General features: G+C 35.5%; 2 protein-coding genes across 7 annotated transcripts in view; one reads left to right on the plus strand and one right to left on the minus strand.

Annotated features, from left to right (window-relative positions):
- Positions 1-134: 134 nt before the first annotated feature.
- Positions 135-2,179, minus strand: LOC115242687 (protein BCCIP homolog). 2 transcript variants are annotated; one of them, XM_029819188.1, is made up of 3 exons: positions 1,774-2,179; positions 976-1,230; positions 135-866 (listed from the first exon to the last, which is right to left on the minus strand). In XM_029819188.1, the coding sequence occupies exons 1-3, from the start codon at positions 1,879-1,881 to the stop codon at positions 327-329; spliced, it is 903 nt and encodes a 300-aa protein (XP_029675048.1). In that variant the 5' UTR covers positions 1,882-2,179; the 3' UTR covers positions 135-326. The 2 variants fall into 2 exon arrangements, with proteins under 2 accessions (XP_029675048.1, XP_029675047.1); XM_029819187.1 differs by having other exon boundaries at positions 964-1,230.
- LOC115242683 (protein Skeletor, isoforms B/C) overlaps positions 2,103-14,588 on the plus strand; it is a 75,298-nt gene continuing 62,812 nt past the window's right edge. The window contains exon 1 of one of the 5 annotated variants that reach the window (XM_029819176.1): positions 2,103-2,154. The gene's annotated coding sequence lies outside the window, so the exon portion shown is untranslated. Of the gene's footprint in view, positions 2,155-2,968; positions 2,985-3,622; positions 3,694-3,813; positions 3,833-4,146; positions 4,229-14,588 lie in introns of those variants that run through there. The other 4 variants (XM_029819180.1, XM_029819177.1, XM_029819178.1 and 1 more) reach the window with 4 other exon arrangements.

Genomic DNA, 14,588 nt, shown 5'->3' on the forward strand with positions numbered 1-14,588 from the left:
TTATATTGCTATAAGGAAATCACAAATGAGAGAAGTTCAATACAAAATTGATGGATATTTTGCCAGTGTAATTTATAAGAGAAATATAAAAATAGAAGAACGAAGAAGTGTGAAAGGGCGAAATTCATAGAAACAGTTTGTAGCATAAGCATTGTGTAAAAGATATATTATAAAAAATTTTGTGCACATACCATTGCAATTACACTTCATCATATGTAGATATCAAAGAAATTGTAATTGAAAAGCACATCTTCTGTTTATGTTGCAACAAAATTTTGCAGTGGGCTCAGCCTTTTTATCGATATTAATACCGTTTATAGAATCAGTTAAGAAAATTGATTCTGTATTTTATCAAATATGGATTGCAATTTAGAAGCTTCGAAAAGAAGAACTCGCCTATAAGGTATCATTTCATCGTCTGTTTCAGTCCATGTTCCAGATAAACCACTGTCTGCTTCTTCTTCAACAGAGAATTCGAAACTAACAGTTGCGTTTTCTGCAAAAATCTCTTCTTCTGGATTACTCCACAATATAGATGGTTCGCTGCCAGTGTTTTTATTTTTGCTCTTTGACTTCTTCCCCATTTTTTTATCTTCTGTTTTGTATAGTTTACATATAAGTATGTAATAGGAGAAATTAAATGGCATATTTCTACTATTGGCACGTTTCACTTCGGAAATTAAGTTTTCGAAGAGTGGCACTGAAATCTTGGCTGGAATGTTAACAAATCTCTCATTTATGAGTAAACCCAGTTGCGCTGCATCATTTTCCAATACATTTTTTATCATAGTGTTAGCTGCATCTGTTGCATGCTCATCTGCTATTTGCTTCAATAAATCCCTAAGCTGTTGTATACATGCAACATTCTGAAAAGATCAATTTTTGTTAAAAAGAATTCATAAATAGAAATTAGAAATGTTATTTTTTAAGAAGTATAATACAATCACATATCATTACACATACATTTACACACACCTGCCTATCAGAAACATTAATGACAGTTGTAATACCAAATACATCATTAATATCATTGTCATCGTCATCGGATTCATCTATATCATCAGACTGTTTGACAACAGACCCGACATAATTCTGAGATATTATCAAATCTGTCAGTCCACCTAAGTCAATATGTGCTTTGAGAAAAAGTTGTTGTAATAATGTTTTGATTCCATGGTAATCTGGATCTTGTGGATTACGGCCTTCAAAATCCAATTGAAGCTCCATTCCCTAAAATTGATTACAGCATTTTACCGATTGTATCGTTTGCAAGTATAACGCTTAAATTCTATAGTCAAGGAATCTGTCTCAAATATATTTGTTAAAATATAATCTGATAAAAATTATGCATGCAATATTTTTACAATATAGATATTATTGTACATATAGCAGATTTCATGCAAAATTTTTTTGAAAAAATCTATCAAAAATCTATACTACTCAGATTTCACCTTTTATTTGCTTAAATAAGAACATTATAATATATTAAATCAGTGATATAATTTTTCGGTCTGTCGAATGACGACCATTCACTCTAATCGATCTAAAGCGTAACCTCATGCAAGACATTACTTTGTCGCGATTTATTATTTTCATCATCTCACGATGTAACGTGTCGATCGGGAAAATTAAGTGAAAATTAAGTGAAAATTAACTGAATGCCGATTCAATAAACTTCTAGCAGAAAGCGACCGCATGTTCGAAAATGAGGTTAGCTCACTCGGTGTCGTGATATGTCGCGCGGTATAATTTTATACCGTGATTATTTCTTACCTGTTCGTCCGCGACCTCATATTCTTCGTCCTCGCTGCTGGAAGAGACACGATCCTCTTCGTCGTGTAATTTTTGCTGAATCTCACGCTTTTTCACTGGCGCTGCCATTGTGATGTACAAATATAACGTACTGCGACGCACGTAGACACGTACTTACTAAAGTACTAAACACACTATACACAACGTACAAGAACGATCACGTCATTGGGTCTGTTCTCTCAGAGAACCTCTCTGTTGAGAGAAAAGTTTATCTTTTTCTCTCCGCATTGGAAGGAGAAAGATAAATTATGAACTAGTGCAGCCAGTTCAGTTATAAAGAACAGATTCATGGAATCATGTGATAATCTGTTATAAAAAGGAAAGAAATGGTCGGAAGAATAGGTAGGATTATTTTTTTTTTTACTCTAAAAAATATATATATATGTTGTACTGAGAGTATAAAATATATGCGAAGGATTGTCAAAGTACAAAAGATATTTTACGAAAAATTGTCAAAGTACGAAAAACGCATGACTATTTTGTAATATGATTGATTTTTAAATAATGCAAATGTTTAATCTTGCCATGCGTGTGCAAACAGAGTCTAAAAAATTATTTCATAGATAAACTATTCGAGATTTTATAATTCTTATTTTTATTCTATAATTCTCGCTTTATTATAGAGACTCTGCGTCGGTAAATCGTTCTTTTTACTCCGTGGATAAAAAGCGGGAAAGAAATTCCAAGACACGCCGTCAAGTAGCGCTACTAACATGCCTTTTTTTGCGCCAACTTCGCGCATTAGGCGAGCGCAAAAAAGTCGCGCTTTCGCTCAGTTAAACATACAGTCGTGTGCCTGTTCACGAGTTAAAAGCAATCAAAAGTCTAATGTTTGTATAAGTGAAAAGTGTGTCAGTGAGAACGGTGCGAGATTTCGAGCATGCAGTCGCATTAAGTGAGTTGAGCACGCACACACAATGATGATAAGAATGTATTTACTTTATGTAATATGCTGTAATGCCGAAAAATCATTAAGGCCGGTATTCATAGTCAGTTCTTATATTTAAGACCGTCTTAAGCACAATTTTAAGATGTCCTAAACCAATCACAAAGCCGTATTAGCATCTTAAGACATTACTTAAGACTGTCTTAAAATAAGAACCGACTATGAATACCGACCTAAGTGAGTTGAGCACGCACACACAATGATGACAATCATGTATTTACTTTATGTAAGATGAAACTTTTAATATATATATGATAATCATTTGAATATTGGAAAGTTTACTTTCCAAAAGTATGTCGGCTCTTATATATCTGCCGCTTATATTACCGTAGGCGAGAACAAAAACGTAAAAATTGCGGTAGGCAAATCTTTTTTTTGTAAATAATAGAGATGTTTTGGTAACAAAATATGTGAGAGTTTCAGCAGTATAATTATATGTTTGAGGATGTAAATTCAAGATGGAAAATCGTGTTTATAATCGACAAAATCTCAGCCCCGAAATTATATCTATTTAATCTATAAAATTTTTTTTACACGAGATAATCAAACGTGGGTTTATTCTCTATCTGGAAAGGGGGAAAAGAGAGGGGTGAAAATCGCGGGAATATGCAGAAAGGCCCGAACGAAAGAGATTAGCGCATGGATTCTCTAATATCGAGGGAACGCGTTCTCGACGCGAGAGTATCGGAAACGGGAGGCGCGGCAAAATTCAAATTCCCGGTTGGCGGAGTCGATCACGTGCAGCGAAGCGAGGCCGCCCCCGCCGTTGTCGGCGCTGCAACTCCCCGAAATTCGATTAAAGTTCTCGCGCATGGGCCGAAGGAAATGCCGTTTTCTCGAATTTCCCGGAGTCTGTCAGGTGGCACCACGGCGTACGTCGGTCCGGGCGCTACGCGGGCGACCGTACACGGGAGAGAGAGGAGCCAGTGCTCTTTGTAGGTTATCGAAATCACGTCCCAAGACGCCAATAGACACTCGCTGACGTAGACAGCAATAATTGACCGACACTGACCAACAACAACAATCATCGTCAATCGGCCAGTCCTTTTTGTTCGCGCTCTCCCGTGACGTTTAGTGAGTGCTTTGAGCTGTGGCGGGCGGTGAGATGGCTGTCACTCTCTCTCTCTCTCTCTTTCTCTCTGTCCTTTTTTTCTATCTTTTTGTTATTCTATTTTTCTTTCTTCTCCCGTCCCCTTCTCTCTCTCTATCTCTCTTTATTTTCTCTCAGTTTTTTTGTTCCTCTGGTGTTTTATTCGGATAGATCGAGAGCGCGAGCGAGCGCGTTCCTTTTTTTTTTCCGATAACGTGCGCGCGGAGAGAGACGCGCGAAGGGCCACTTTCGCGCGATGTCGACATTGGAAATTGGACCGTACCGAGGGGACGACGTCTCGCGATCACAGCGGAGCTGGTTACCTTCTAGATGTGTTCGGCTGAATAGATGTTTCGACACATTTCGTTAAAATCCGGGTGGTACGCATACAACTTGCGTACACGCGTCGCATTTTACGCAACACACACACACACACACACATAACATATACACGCATACACACACACACACACACGAAAACACGAATACCTTCACACCCGATTGCAACAATTGCTTCTGGTTCTTGGCTGTTCGATGTTTCTTAGCGCTGTTTCGTATAGCGTAGCTGTCTCACCTGCCTTGGACTGTCTACTTTACGTTTCCTGCTTCCATCGGGAATACTCGCTCCCGCAAAATGTTTATCGACGAGCTCAATTTTTGTGCGAAAGACTCAGGGAAAAAATATTCTCTTTTTTGCCTCGTTCTATTTCGTGTTGTGATGTTTAGGTGATAATTTTACGTGTTGTTTACGCGCGAAATGATACGATATAATATTGTTATATACATATGTATCATATTTCGACAACTTTGCTTATAAATCGTCTGCATTTAATTCGCGGAATTATATAGGATAACTCTTAATATACTCGAAATACAAGGCACGTTTTTATTCAAGAAAATCAAAGTTTTATCGGGTATAAAATAATGTCCATAAATTGTGTCTTAAACTTTCTTTCAATGTCTTTGAAATAAGAAACCGATAATGTCATTATCTAAGGAAAGTCTGTGATAAATCCACTTTTGGTGATTCTTGCCGTCTATTTTCAGTGGTGAATATATTTATTTTAACGCGTCGAAATTTGCTACGATAACCTCGCGATAGTGTTAGATTAAAAAATTCAATATTGAAATATCTTTAAATATATATAATATTTTTCTATTTTATAAAATTAAAAGGAAAGATGTACGATATGACAATCTTTATTCAGATGACTTTAGGAAATAAATTTTGGCTCGTCATATGACGAATAAATGTATCAGAATTATTAAAAAAGCATCATCGACGAAGGAAAACACGGTAATAATTATCAACGCGTGAGAAACAAACCGACGTTTATTTCCATTAGTCGGACGTAACGCAAATAAAGTCTATCAATTCCCGCGGATCGCGTTTGGGGACACATTCTGAGGACGATTTATAATGATTACCCCTTTAACGGCGCTTGGACACGTTACTCCGTAGACATCATCGCGCGCTTTAAGCCGTTACGTGCGCATCGTAAGCTGCACGCTCAAACACGCTTTACATTAGGACTTACTATGCGCCGTTTCGTGTCTTTTGAGACTTATAGAGAAAGTGTTTATCTAAAATGTAAAGTAGCTAGCAAACAAGTGTGTATTAAAGAAACGTTATTTCGCCTCTAATATGTTCAAAAATCATTCGACAATCATTATTCGAGTTAAAGCATTTTAAGCTCGCATTTTAAAATTGGCACACAATATTCCGTATATCCATTTTTAATTTAAATTAAAAAGAATTTTTTTTTTTTTACTTTAGAACGGTCAGTTTTTATTTTAATTACTTTGAATGAATAATCGTTAATAACAACGATACTGCTCTTACTTAATAATATATTTTTAATATTTTTATATATATAATAGATCTTATCCGATAAACATTTTTATAATACATGTATCTTATTCGATAATCACGTTGTTTATCACGCTGGAATTAAAATAATAATACGAAAATTATCTTTGCAGCTGGAAATTTTTGTTTGAAAGAGCCTTGTTCTCTCTGCGAGAGATGACAGTAAAATTAAATCCCCCCGACTCTCCCTCAGGCTCGCGTAAATCGTAAGGTTATTTCGGCTTTAATATAATATCGCGGAATTCGCTGTTATTGGCAATTGAGCGAATATTGGCGGGCCGCAACATGGCGAATGTCAGTTTTTTCGTTCGTACGCGCGAAACCCTTTTTTTCCCGATCTCTCCAAGTACCACACGCGCGCTCTACGAACGAAATTAAGCCGTATGGCTACATCGTAGGGGCGTGCTGAGGTCGATGCGCCGCGCAACTGGTTGATTTATCGGTGCTTTTCGCGTAGCGAAAACTAGCGAGAGGGCCGAATTGGATTACGGCGCGTGCACAAATTGCTTTATTCAAATGCAATTTAAGGTCGCGCGTCTTCCACAGACTGCCAAAGAGGGCCGGTTACGTAAACGGAGGGGAAGGTGACGTTCTTTTCCGTCTTTCTCTTCCTTTTCTTCTCTCGTCGCGCGAGATCGTTCGCGCATATAACCGGTCGGGGATGCTGAGACGAGCAATTTCGCAAATGAATTACGAATTATCGTCTAACCACATTCTCTACGTAAATTTTCTCGCAATAATGATTGAAACGAGATTCTTGGTACAGTCTTAGAGAAGACAAGAAACTTTCGTATTGGTTTTACCTGGTTTTCGCAAGCGTTTTAATATCTACAGATAAGTCATAAATATAAAAATTGCTTGGAAAAGACTAAAATGTAAATACGTCATATTATTTCAATGAATTTTTTTTCTTGCCTCTTTTTTTATTAACTTTATTCTTGAAAGATGATTTTCGATTTATTTGATTAGAGATGTCCCGACTTTAATTATAATGACGGATCTCTTAATTTTCTTAGGCTCTATTTTTCTTGAGTTATGGAAATGTCGAGAGAAGCTATCATTTATCATAATCTTCAAATTTTTGTTCAATCTTCATATCTTTCACTTTCGATCCGGCCCAATTTAGTGCTATGATTCTATACTTCCTGATTGATAATCAGGAAGTATGCTCATCCGATTCGTTCCCTCGTGCAATATAATTCTAACTTGTTGATCAAAGTTGGCAAAGAGCGGAGGGTTCGATCTGAAACGACGTGAGAACGGGCAGCGTAAGTCTACGGAGAGAGCATAATGACCACTGGAGCCACAATCGCAGTTGGAACACGTAAACGGAGCAACGGTTCACGATAGTTAACGCTAAATGTCAGTCTTTCTCTATCACATGTCGGCCGAGAGTTTCGTAACACGCAGGGATACGCGGGGGATGATGACACTGTAGTACGTGCGTAAGAGAAGTTTGTTTCCCCTTTCGAGATACGAAAGAATTTTTAGAGACAATTTCTTTGATGATTTTGGAAACGAAAACTTTTTTCACCAAAATCGTGTATTATCATTCATTTTTTTTTTAATTTCAACAATGGACATCTTTACGCTATATATTATAATTTTTAATTTTACGTAGAAAGAAAAAGCAGGTACATAATGATCTGATTCTGCTTCACAGACCGTTAGAAATTAATAACTAATTTTTCTTACACGCGACATACAACGTAATATTTATCACGACGTTATATAGTAATGATGTTTCGAGAATATTTTGAAGCAGTCGATTACGACACTGTGGAACGGGGGAAAAAAAAAAAAAATGAGCGGAAGACAATTCGCTTTAGAGCCAGGCTGGGAGATTAATTCTCGACACGTCCATTTTAGTTCGTTCGTATTCCGTGGCCGCCGTCGCATTTCAGTATCGATATACCCGGCAGGGAAAAGAGGAGGAGATGTGGGAAGAGGGGGAGGAAATGATTTCTAAACCACGTCTCTCGAACTATATTTCATAGCTGTAGTCTTGAATCGTATCGCAAGCGGGTAAACAGTAAATTCATTTCGTTCAGCAGCGTCGACATCAGCTTCTTTCGGGTTTACGACGAGGTTGCAGATGAAACGATCGGGAGGGATGGGGAAAGGGGTGGGGATGGGGGGGGGGTGGAAGAGGAAGGAAACCCGGGGATTTATTGCACTCGCGAGCCCTTCTTTATCTCGTTTCTAAAGCTTCCGCGCCGGATTGGGAATATCGTGTTACTCCTTACATCGTAACATCCGCAGATCCGCTCTCTTCGCTCCTATCATTTTTCCTGCTCCCTTTATCGATGTTGTGTTCTCTTTGCTTCATACTTCAACAGCGGCTTCCCGAAACCATTTATTGTTCCTGACCGTTCTTACGTACATGTCTCTTCTAAGAAGATATTATAGCGCTTGTGAACTATGGAGTTCTAATCAATCATTTAGTTTCTTGTTCTCGTTTCTTATTGTTGTTTTGTAAATGTAATGAAATGTATTACAGAATGTTTCATCGGTATCTTTAAAAAATAGAGAGAAAGGAACATAGAAGAACATGGATTTTTACTTAAAAAAAAAAAATTGATTAAATCATATAAAGATTTTTAAATTCTAAGATATTTTTTTTTTTTTGTATCTTTTCTATTTTTCATACATATTTTATATAATGCAACATCGAAATTTAAAATGACGGTCTGTACAGTAAAAAATTATGCAAAAAAAAAAAGAAAACAGAATTTCACAATAAAATAAAATACTTAATTATATACTACTTTCATGTCGAATTATATTGATGTATATATATATATCTTGTAATTGCTCAATTTTATTGGACATTCTATATGTATTGCTTATGGTGGCAACATGATATAGTTACATCAATTAGCGAGATGTTACCGAATTGTTGAAAAATGTAAGAAAAAGATACAATCTATGATGGTATGATGTGTATTGAGTTAATGGAAATTGGTGAAACTTATGATGCTTCCGTCGTTGTTAAATTTACCGCGGCAAGAAAGGAGGAGGGAAAGGAAGGAAATGTTAATAGCATTGTATTCTAAGTGAAACGAAGGATTTAATAACTAGTTCGGCAAAGCAGAATAGACTGCTACGATGAATGGAAGAAAGGTATCATATAACGTCTTCGTATATAGCGAACATGGAAAATCTTCTTTATAATGTCAGATTGTTATATGGAGAAGACTTATAACGTTTTGATCAGCGTAATAATAAAGCTATTAAAATTTGATCTACCTGATATTATCCGACAATAAAATATTTAGGATCTCTCATTAATCGCTTTTTAGAATATTTGTTTCAAGTACTCGCGAAACATGCTAATATTTGTGCCCAATCGTTACGTATCTATATATACTTATCTATTTTATGATACTCTTCTATAATGGACGGAGAACAAAATTAAATTAATAGATAAATATTAATTTACCTTGATAATAACATTAGTATTTTTATTCTATTTTTACTTTATACAAATCGAGACATGCCTCATATCATTTATCGCAAGGAACGTGCGTAGTCGATGTAACTAATTCCGTATCGTTTGAAATCAACGAAGGTGTGAGCCCTCAAAAGTTGCGTCCTATTTCTAACGTTGCGGGGGTAAAAGGGGGAGGAGGGGGAGAAGAGTCGCGCAACAAAAAGTAACGGATAGAATAAGGACCGGGCGAGGCGGGAAAAAGAAGGGACGGATGAAGAGAGAAGGGAGGAAAAAACTCTCTCCACCGCGGAGAAAACCGAATCAATAAACCTACGATCTCATCTCCAACCTCCTGCCTTGCACCTGGTTACGTAACACGGGGGCTGCATCAACGAGCCCGCACGCGCCTCGCGAATTGCAATCATAATTAATTAGCCGGCGTCTTAAATGCAGTAATATGTACTCACGGCCGTTCAAAGTATAGTGATTCACGATTTTGCTATTTTCTCTCCGTGACTCCAAATTTTTACGGATAACTGATCGATTATCTTTTTCGCTTTTTACGATGTATCGGCGTTAATAATGGATGTATAGAAATTGGTTGTAAATAACGCTCTTTTCACGCGCGTAATATAATCGACGCGTGCGCGATCTCGACATGTTTATTTGTACGCGTATTCAAACATAAACAAAGGTATATTTATGCTGTAGCATCAATTCACATACAATCGAATATGCCTATCATTTGATTTATAACTTGCAAATCAATTCTAACTCAACTACAAATGTTTATATTTGAAAAGTAAAATTAATTCTAAAACATGAGAGTATTTCTATGTAACACAATGTTGAATTTATTATAATTAGAGGGGAGAGAAAAAAAATTATTATTATAAAAGATAAGTATTACACAATAAGAAGATATTAAGACTGTTATTTTTTTATATACTTATTTTTTTCAACGTTTTTCAGTATGGATAATCTGAAATTTGTTTATAAGTCCCCTGTTATGTTTTGATCATTATGTTATTGGTAACGTATCGGGGAGTTTCAATTTCCGTAAACCGCTCGAATCCTTAGAGACATCGTCGCCCTGTTACCTCTACTTACGGGCCTTGTTAGCTTTAGCTTTCGCTCTGGGGCAAAGTAATTATCCTGAAGTATTCTCGAAGTTGTTTTCTCAGATAAATCTGCGCAATTCTAAGAAGAATTGCACTAAATACAGATAATTTAACATCGGCACTGTAATTAATATTTGCAAAGATTGTCTTAGATAAAAAGAGTATTATCGGAAGCATTTTGTGCTTTTGGAATGTATTGATTTTATCTCTAATTTCTAATATAGTCTGAAGAAAAATTTTTCCTACACAAAAATTTCAATGTGAACTCAATCTTTTCAATCGAGTAAAATTAATTAGTCTATAAAAATACTTTTATGAATTTAAATAAAAACTCTTGAAATAATTTTCTTAATTTGAAGAGATTTGTTTGTAATATAAAAAAATTACTTATATATGCAATTTTTTATGACTGCGTTATACGATAATTGTCTACGAATCTCAAGTTCTGATTCTAAAATAATTGTTATCGATACCGAGAAATCACGTTCATTTACAATGCCATAATGACGGGAACACTGCGTTCATTTATGGCAAAATTGAAGAAAGGAATTCGAGTATAAGGACGAAAAGTACAATGGTGTCTGCTCTGAATTTCGATCAGAATTTTCATTGTCTTTTACTCTTAATTATCTTTTTAATACAGCTTACGCGCCTACATAATATGATACATATGCATATATATATATATATATATATATATGTATATGTATATGTATGTATGTATGTATGTATGTATGTATGTACTGTGCGTTCGTTTGTCTGTGTTTATGAGAACAGTATTCACGAATTTTCGTGTTCTCGTAACGAGAGTTAATTAGCGCTAACGGAGCACATTTAATTAGAGTTTAGAGCAGTTTTATGCTATAAAGAGAGAGAGAGAGAGAGACAGACAGAGACAGAGAATTTCTATTTCCCTATATTTATATTAGTACGGAACTTTCAGGTAAAATATTGAACATAGCAAAAATATCAATTTGTGTTTAAATCGAAAATAATATTTGTTGATTTTCTTCAATATGACAGTCACAATTTTATATGGAAAAATGTGTGTGTATTTACATATAATATTAATTCAATAAGAGAAGTTTAGAACACCATATATATATATATATATATATATATACATGTATATATATATATGCTAATATTAATTTTCTGTAATAATATCGACACAGACACACGCATAATATAACTTTATTATTAATGGTCTTCGAGCACACCTATTGTGTAATAAATAATAAAATTTAAATATAAATCCATACAATTTTCTTTCAAGTTATATATTAATTTCTTAAATTTTGTCTGCTTTTTGTTCGATGCGGACTGTTCAATTGTTACGTCATCCATAGTCAAAGTCTATTGTACAAATCCAATGGTCACGTGGCACAGCGGCTAGCTCAAAAGATCTCCCGTGGGAAGATATTAAACTTCTGACACAATACCGCGCGGATCTCCGTAGAATACTAGAGGAAGGGGGCAAAACTTGCGAACCGGGAACGCGAAAATCACATTTGAAAGCTTTTCATTGTTGGAAGAATCTCTTAGATTATTGTGATTAATGCAATATATAAATATCACGTCGCATTATTTGCGTATCAAATTTTCAATTAATAAAATCGCTCTTTCTACGTTTGCCTTGCCTCGTCTCGTAATAACATGATGCTGAAAATTGACAGTTCAATAGCGATAGCCCCAAGCACAACAGCAAGAGGGAGGGACGTCGTATCGATTATTATTATTCTACTTTATTTGCGTGATTTCTCATAGATATTTTTGTCATAATATACGTAATAATTTTTATATCTGCTTTTTAGCGAAATTTCCATGTACGATATAAAATATTATATTAACAAAATTTACATATATTATCATATATTATCAAATAACTCTTTTTTTTTTTGCGATTTTTTAAATATTATTGTAAATTGGTGTTCCTCAGCGGGAAAAATTGATATGTTTTTTTCATATCTTTCTCAGTATTAGATATTATAATAAGCGTCAGATTCAGAGATTGTTACTGTAAAATTTACTTGAACAGAGATGAGACCGAGGTTTTACTTACTCGCATCCTTGAAAGCTTGATTTTAAAATCCACTTTAATCATTCAAAGATTGTAAAATACTCTTATTAAGAAAATATCGATTCTCAATGTTGAAACATCTTGTATAATCTTATTACATAATTTCTAACTTACAAATGATAGATGTATGCATGCCCACGATAATATCAAATATTATTCTCTTTAAATCATAAATGATAAACGTCTAGGATTCAAACGTAAACGATTCAAATGGCTCTCACGGCGTTGATTCCAGGTCGTCGCTCGCAATATATCGCGCGCATAAGCCGAGAAAAATCGAGAGATGTACTCGTCGGGCGCGCGTAAAAAGCGCCTCATTTTCTTCGCAAAGCGTCATTCTAGATTTGTCATCGTGCGTTGCAAAAAATCAGCAGCAAGCAAAATTGAAATAATACAGCGCTATAGTATGGTATAGAAGACGGCCGAGAGGAAAGGATCTCCTCGCTTCCGAGGGATAAATAAGACAAAGAACTCGAGTTTTTCGAAAAGCTCGCTCCGCGATGTTCGCGTGTGCAGGCTGAGTTTAGTACAAAGCCGCGGCGCTCGAGCATTTTTAATTATGTCTCGTCGCATCTGCACCTCATTTTCTCTCTTGTGTTGACCTATGATCTGTAACATGACTGTTACTTTCATCTTTCTTAGATCAGACGCTCCTTTCCTATTTTTGATAATTTTCAATCTGTTCTCTCCATCGTTTTGCTTTTGGAGAGCTTTTGATGAAATAGGCGCATATGGCTTACAAAAATCGTAGAATACTATTTAAAATTGTATCGTTAGTTTTCGTTATTTCTTAAAATTTTCAAATATTTACTAGAAAATATTTTATTTATACTTTGTTTTATTTTGTAATATATATGTATACATATACAATATATAATTTTCTCGAAGATATAAGTATGAAAAAAACACAAATAAAACACATTTAATTCTATTTAAATCAATATGCACATATTGGATTAAATATTTGAATCCATTAATTTGATTTAAATCTCATAAGATCTCTGCAATAAAATGATGCTTTCCGAATCAGGGCTGAAAGCGTTAATAATACTTAAGAGAGAAATATTCAGTTCTCTTACCTTATTTCATGGTTAACACATTTGATAAAACACGAAGGGTAGAATGTTAGGGAACACTCTCCCCCTAAGAAGACCGTGTATCAGTTGAGGGTTGAAATCAGGAGCAGGGTTTCTCTGAAACATCCTATGTACGCCGTACACACAGATCGGTGTGCTCAGCGAAGGAATCGTAGCGGGATCGACTAATTTGAAATTCAGCCCCGTATTCCCGGCGCTCGTCGCACGAACGGGCTTGGTGCTTATTGTTGAGGAAGGGAGGAAGGGAGAGGGAACGGGAAAGATGCGGAAACGCGGATTTGCGGGAGAGAGTGGGTATATTATTATGTTTTTTTTTTGGCATATAACCAATAGCGATTCTGAACGAAATGACGATACCATTTCCTCGTCGCGGAAATGAATTTACGAAACTATAAATAATGCGCGGTCCGCGTAGAAAAGCCACGGATTTATCGATGTATACGCGCGTCCGTGCGTAAAGCATTTCGATGGCGCGGGGAGCGACATGGTGGACCCTCAAAGCTCTCGAGCTTCGAAGAAACCCGATATGACTTAATATGATTCTATAATTTGCGCGAAAATTTGCGGGGATATTTATTAACGGTGTACCGTATGGCTGTACGGCTGCGATTTTATTATAAATCTCGTTCGTAGGTTGCTAGAAACGCGAGAATAATACTTGAACATTTTATGTACAAAATTGTGTCCGGGTAAAATTTTCCTGTAATTAAAATTAATATCGACAAATTTTTTTTATTATAAGTTGAAGAAAAAATTCGAATAGAACATAAAAGAGACAATCTGTGCTACCTTTTGAGATTAATCTATCTTTCCGTTTTGATATAAGAGTTGTTTATCGATTTATTAAGAATTAATAATATTAAATAATACATTCTATAATACATTAAATTGGTAAATTAAATTTTGATTAAATTGATTTTTATAAAAATTTGCAAGATAAGTTATTATATAGTCTTTTATTTAAGAGATCCAATTTTTGTCGAATACACAGAAAGTGCATCAGCAACCTGCAACGTGCGCAATGCAAGCCTGCATATATCGATCTAGCTCGTAGTATTGGCAAGGGAAATTACATATAGAGATTCGATATCACCGGCCTGGACCGGTGGTTACTCTGAGTACAAGTTTAAAAATAAACT

The sequence above is a fragment of the Formica exsecta genome, unplaced genomic scaffold, assembly GCF_003651465.1.
Source record: "Formica exsecta isolate Colony F162 unplaced genomic scaffold, ASM365146v1 scaffold614, whole genome shotgun sequence".
NCBI classification, from domain to species: domain Eukaryota; kingdom Metazoa; phylum Arthropoda; class Insecta; order Hymenoptera; family Formicidae; genus Formica; species Formica exsecta.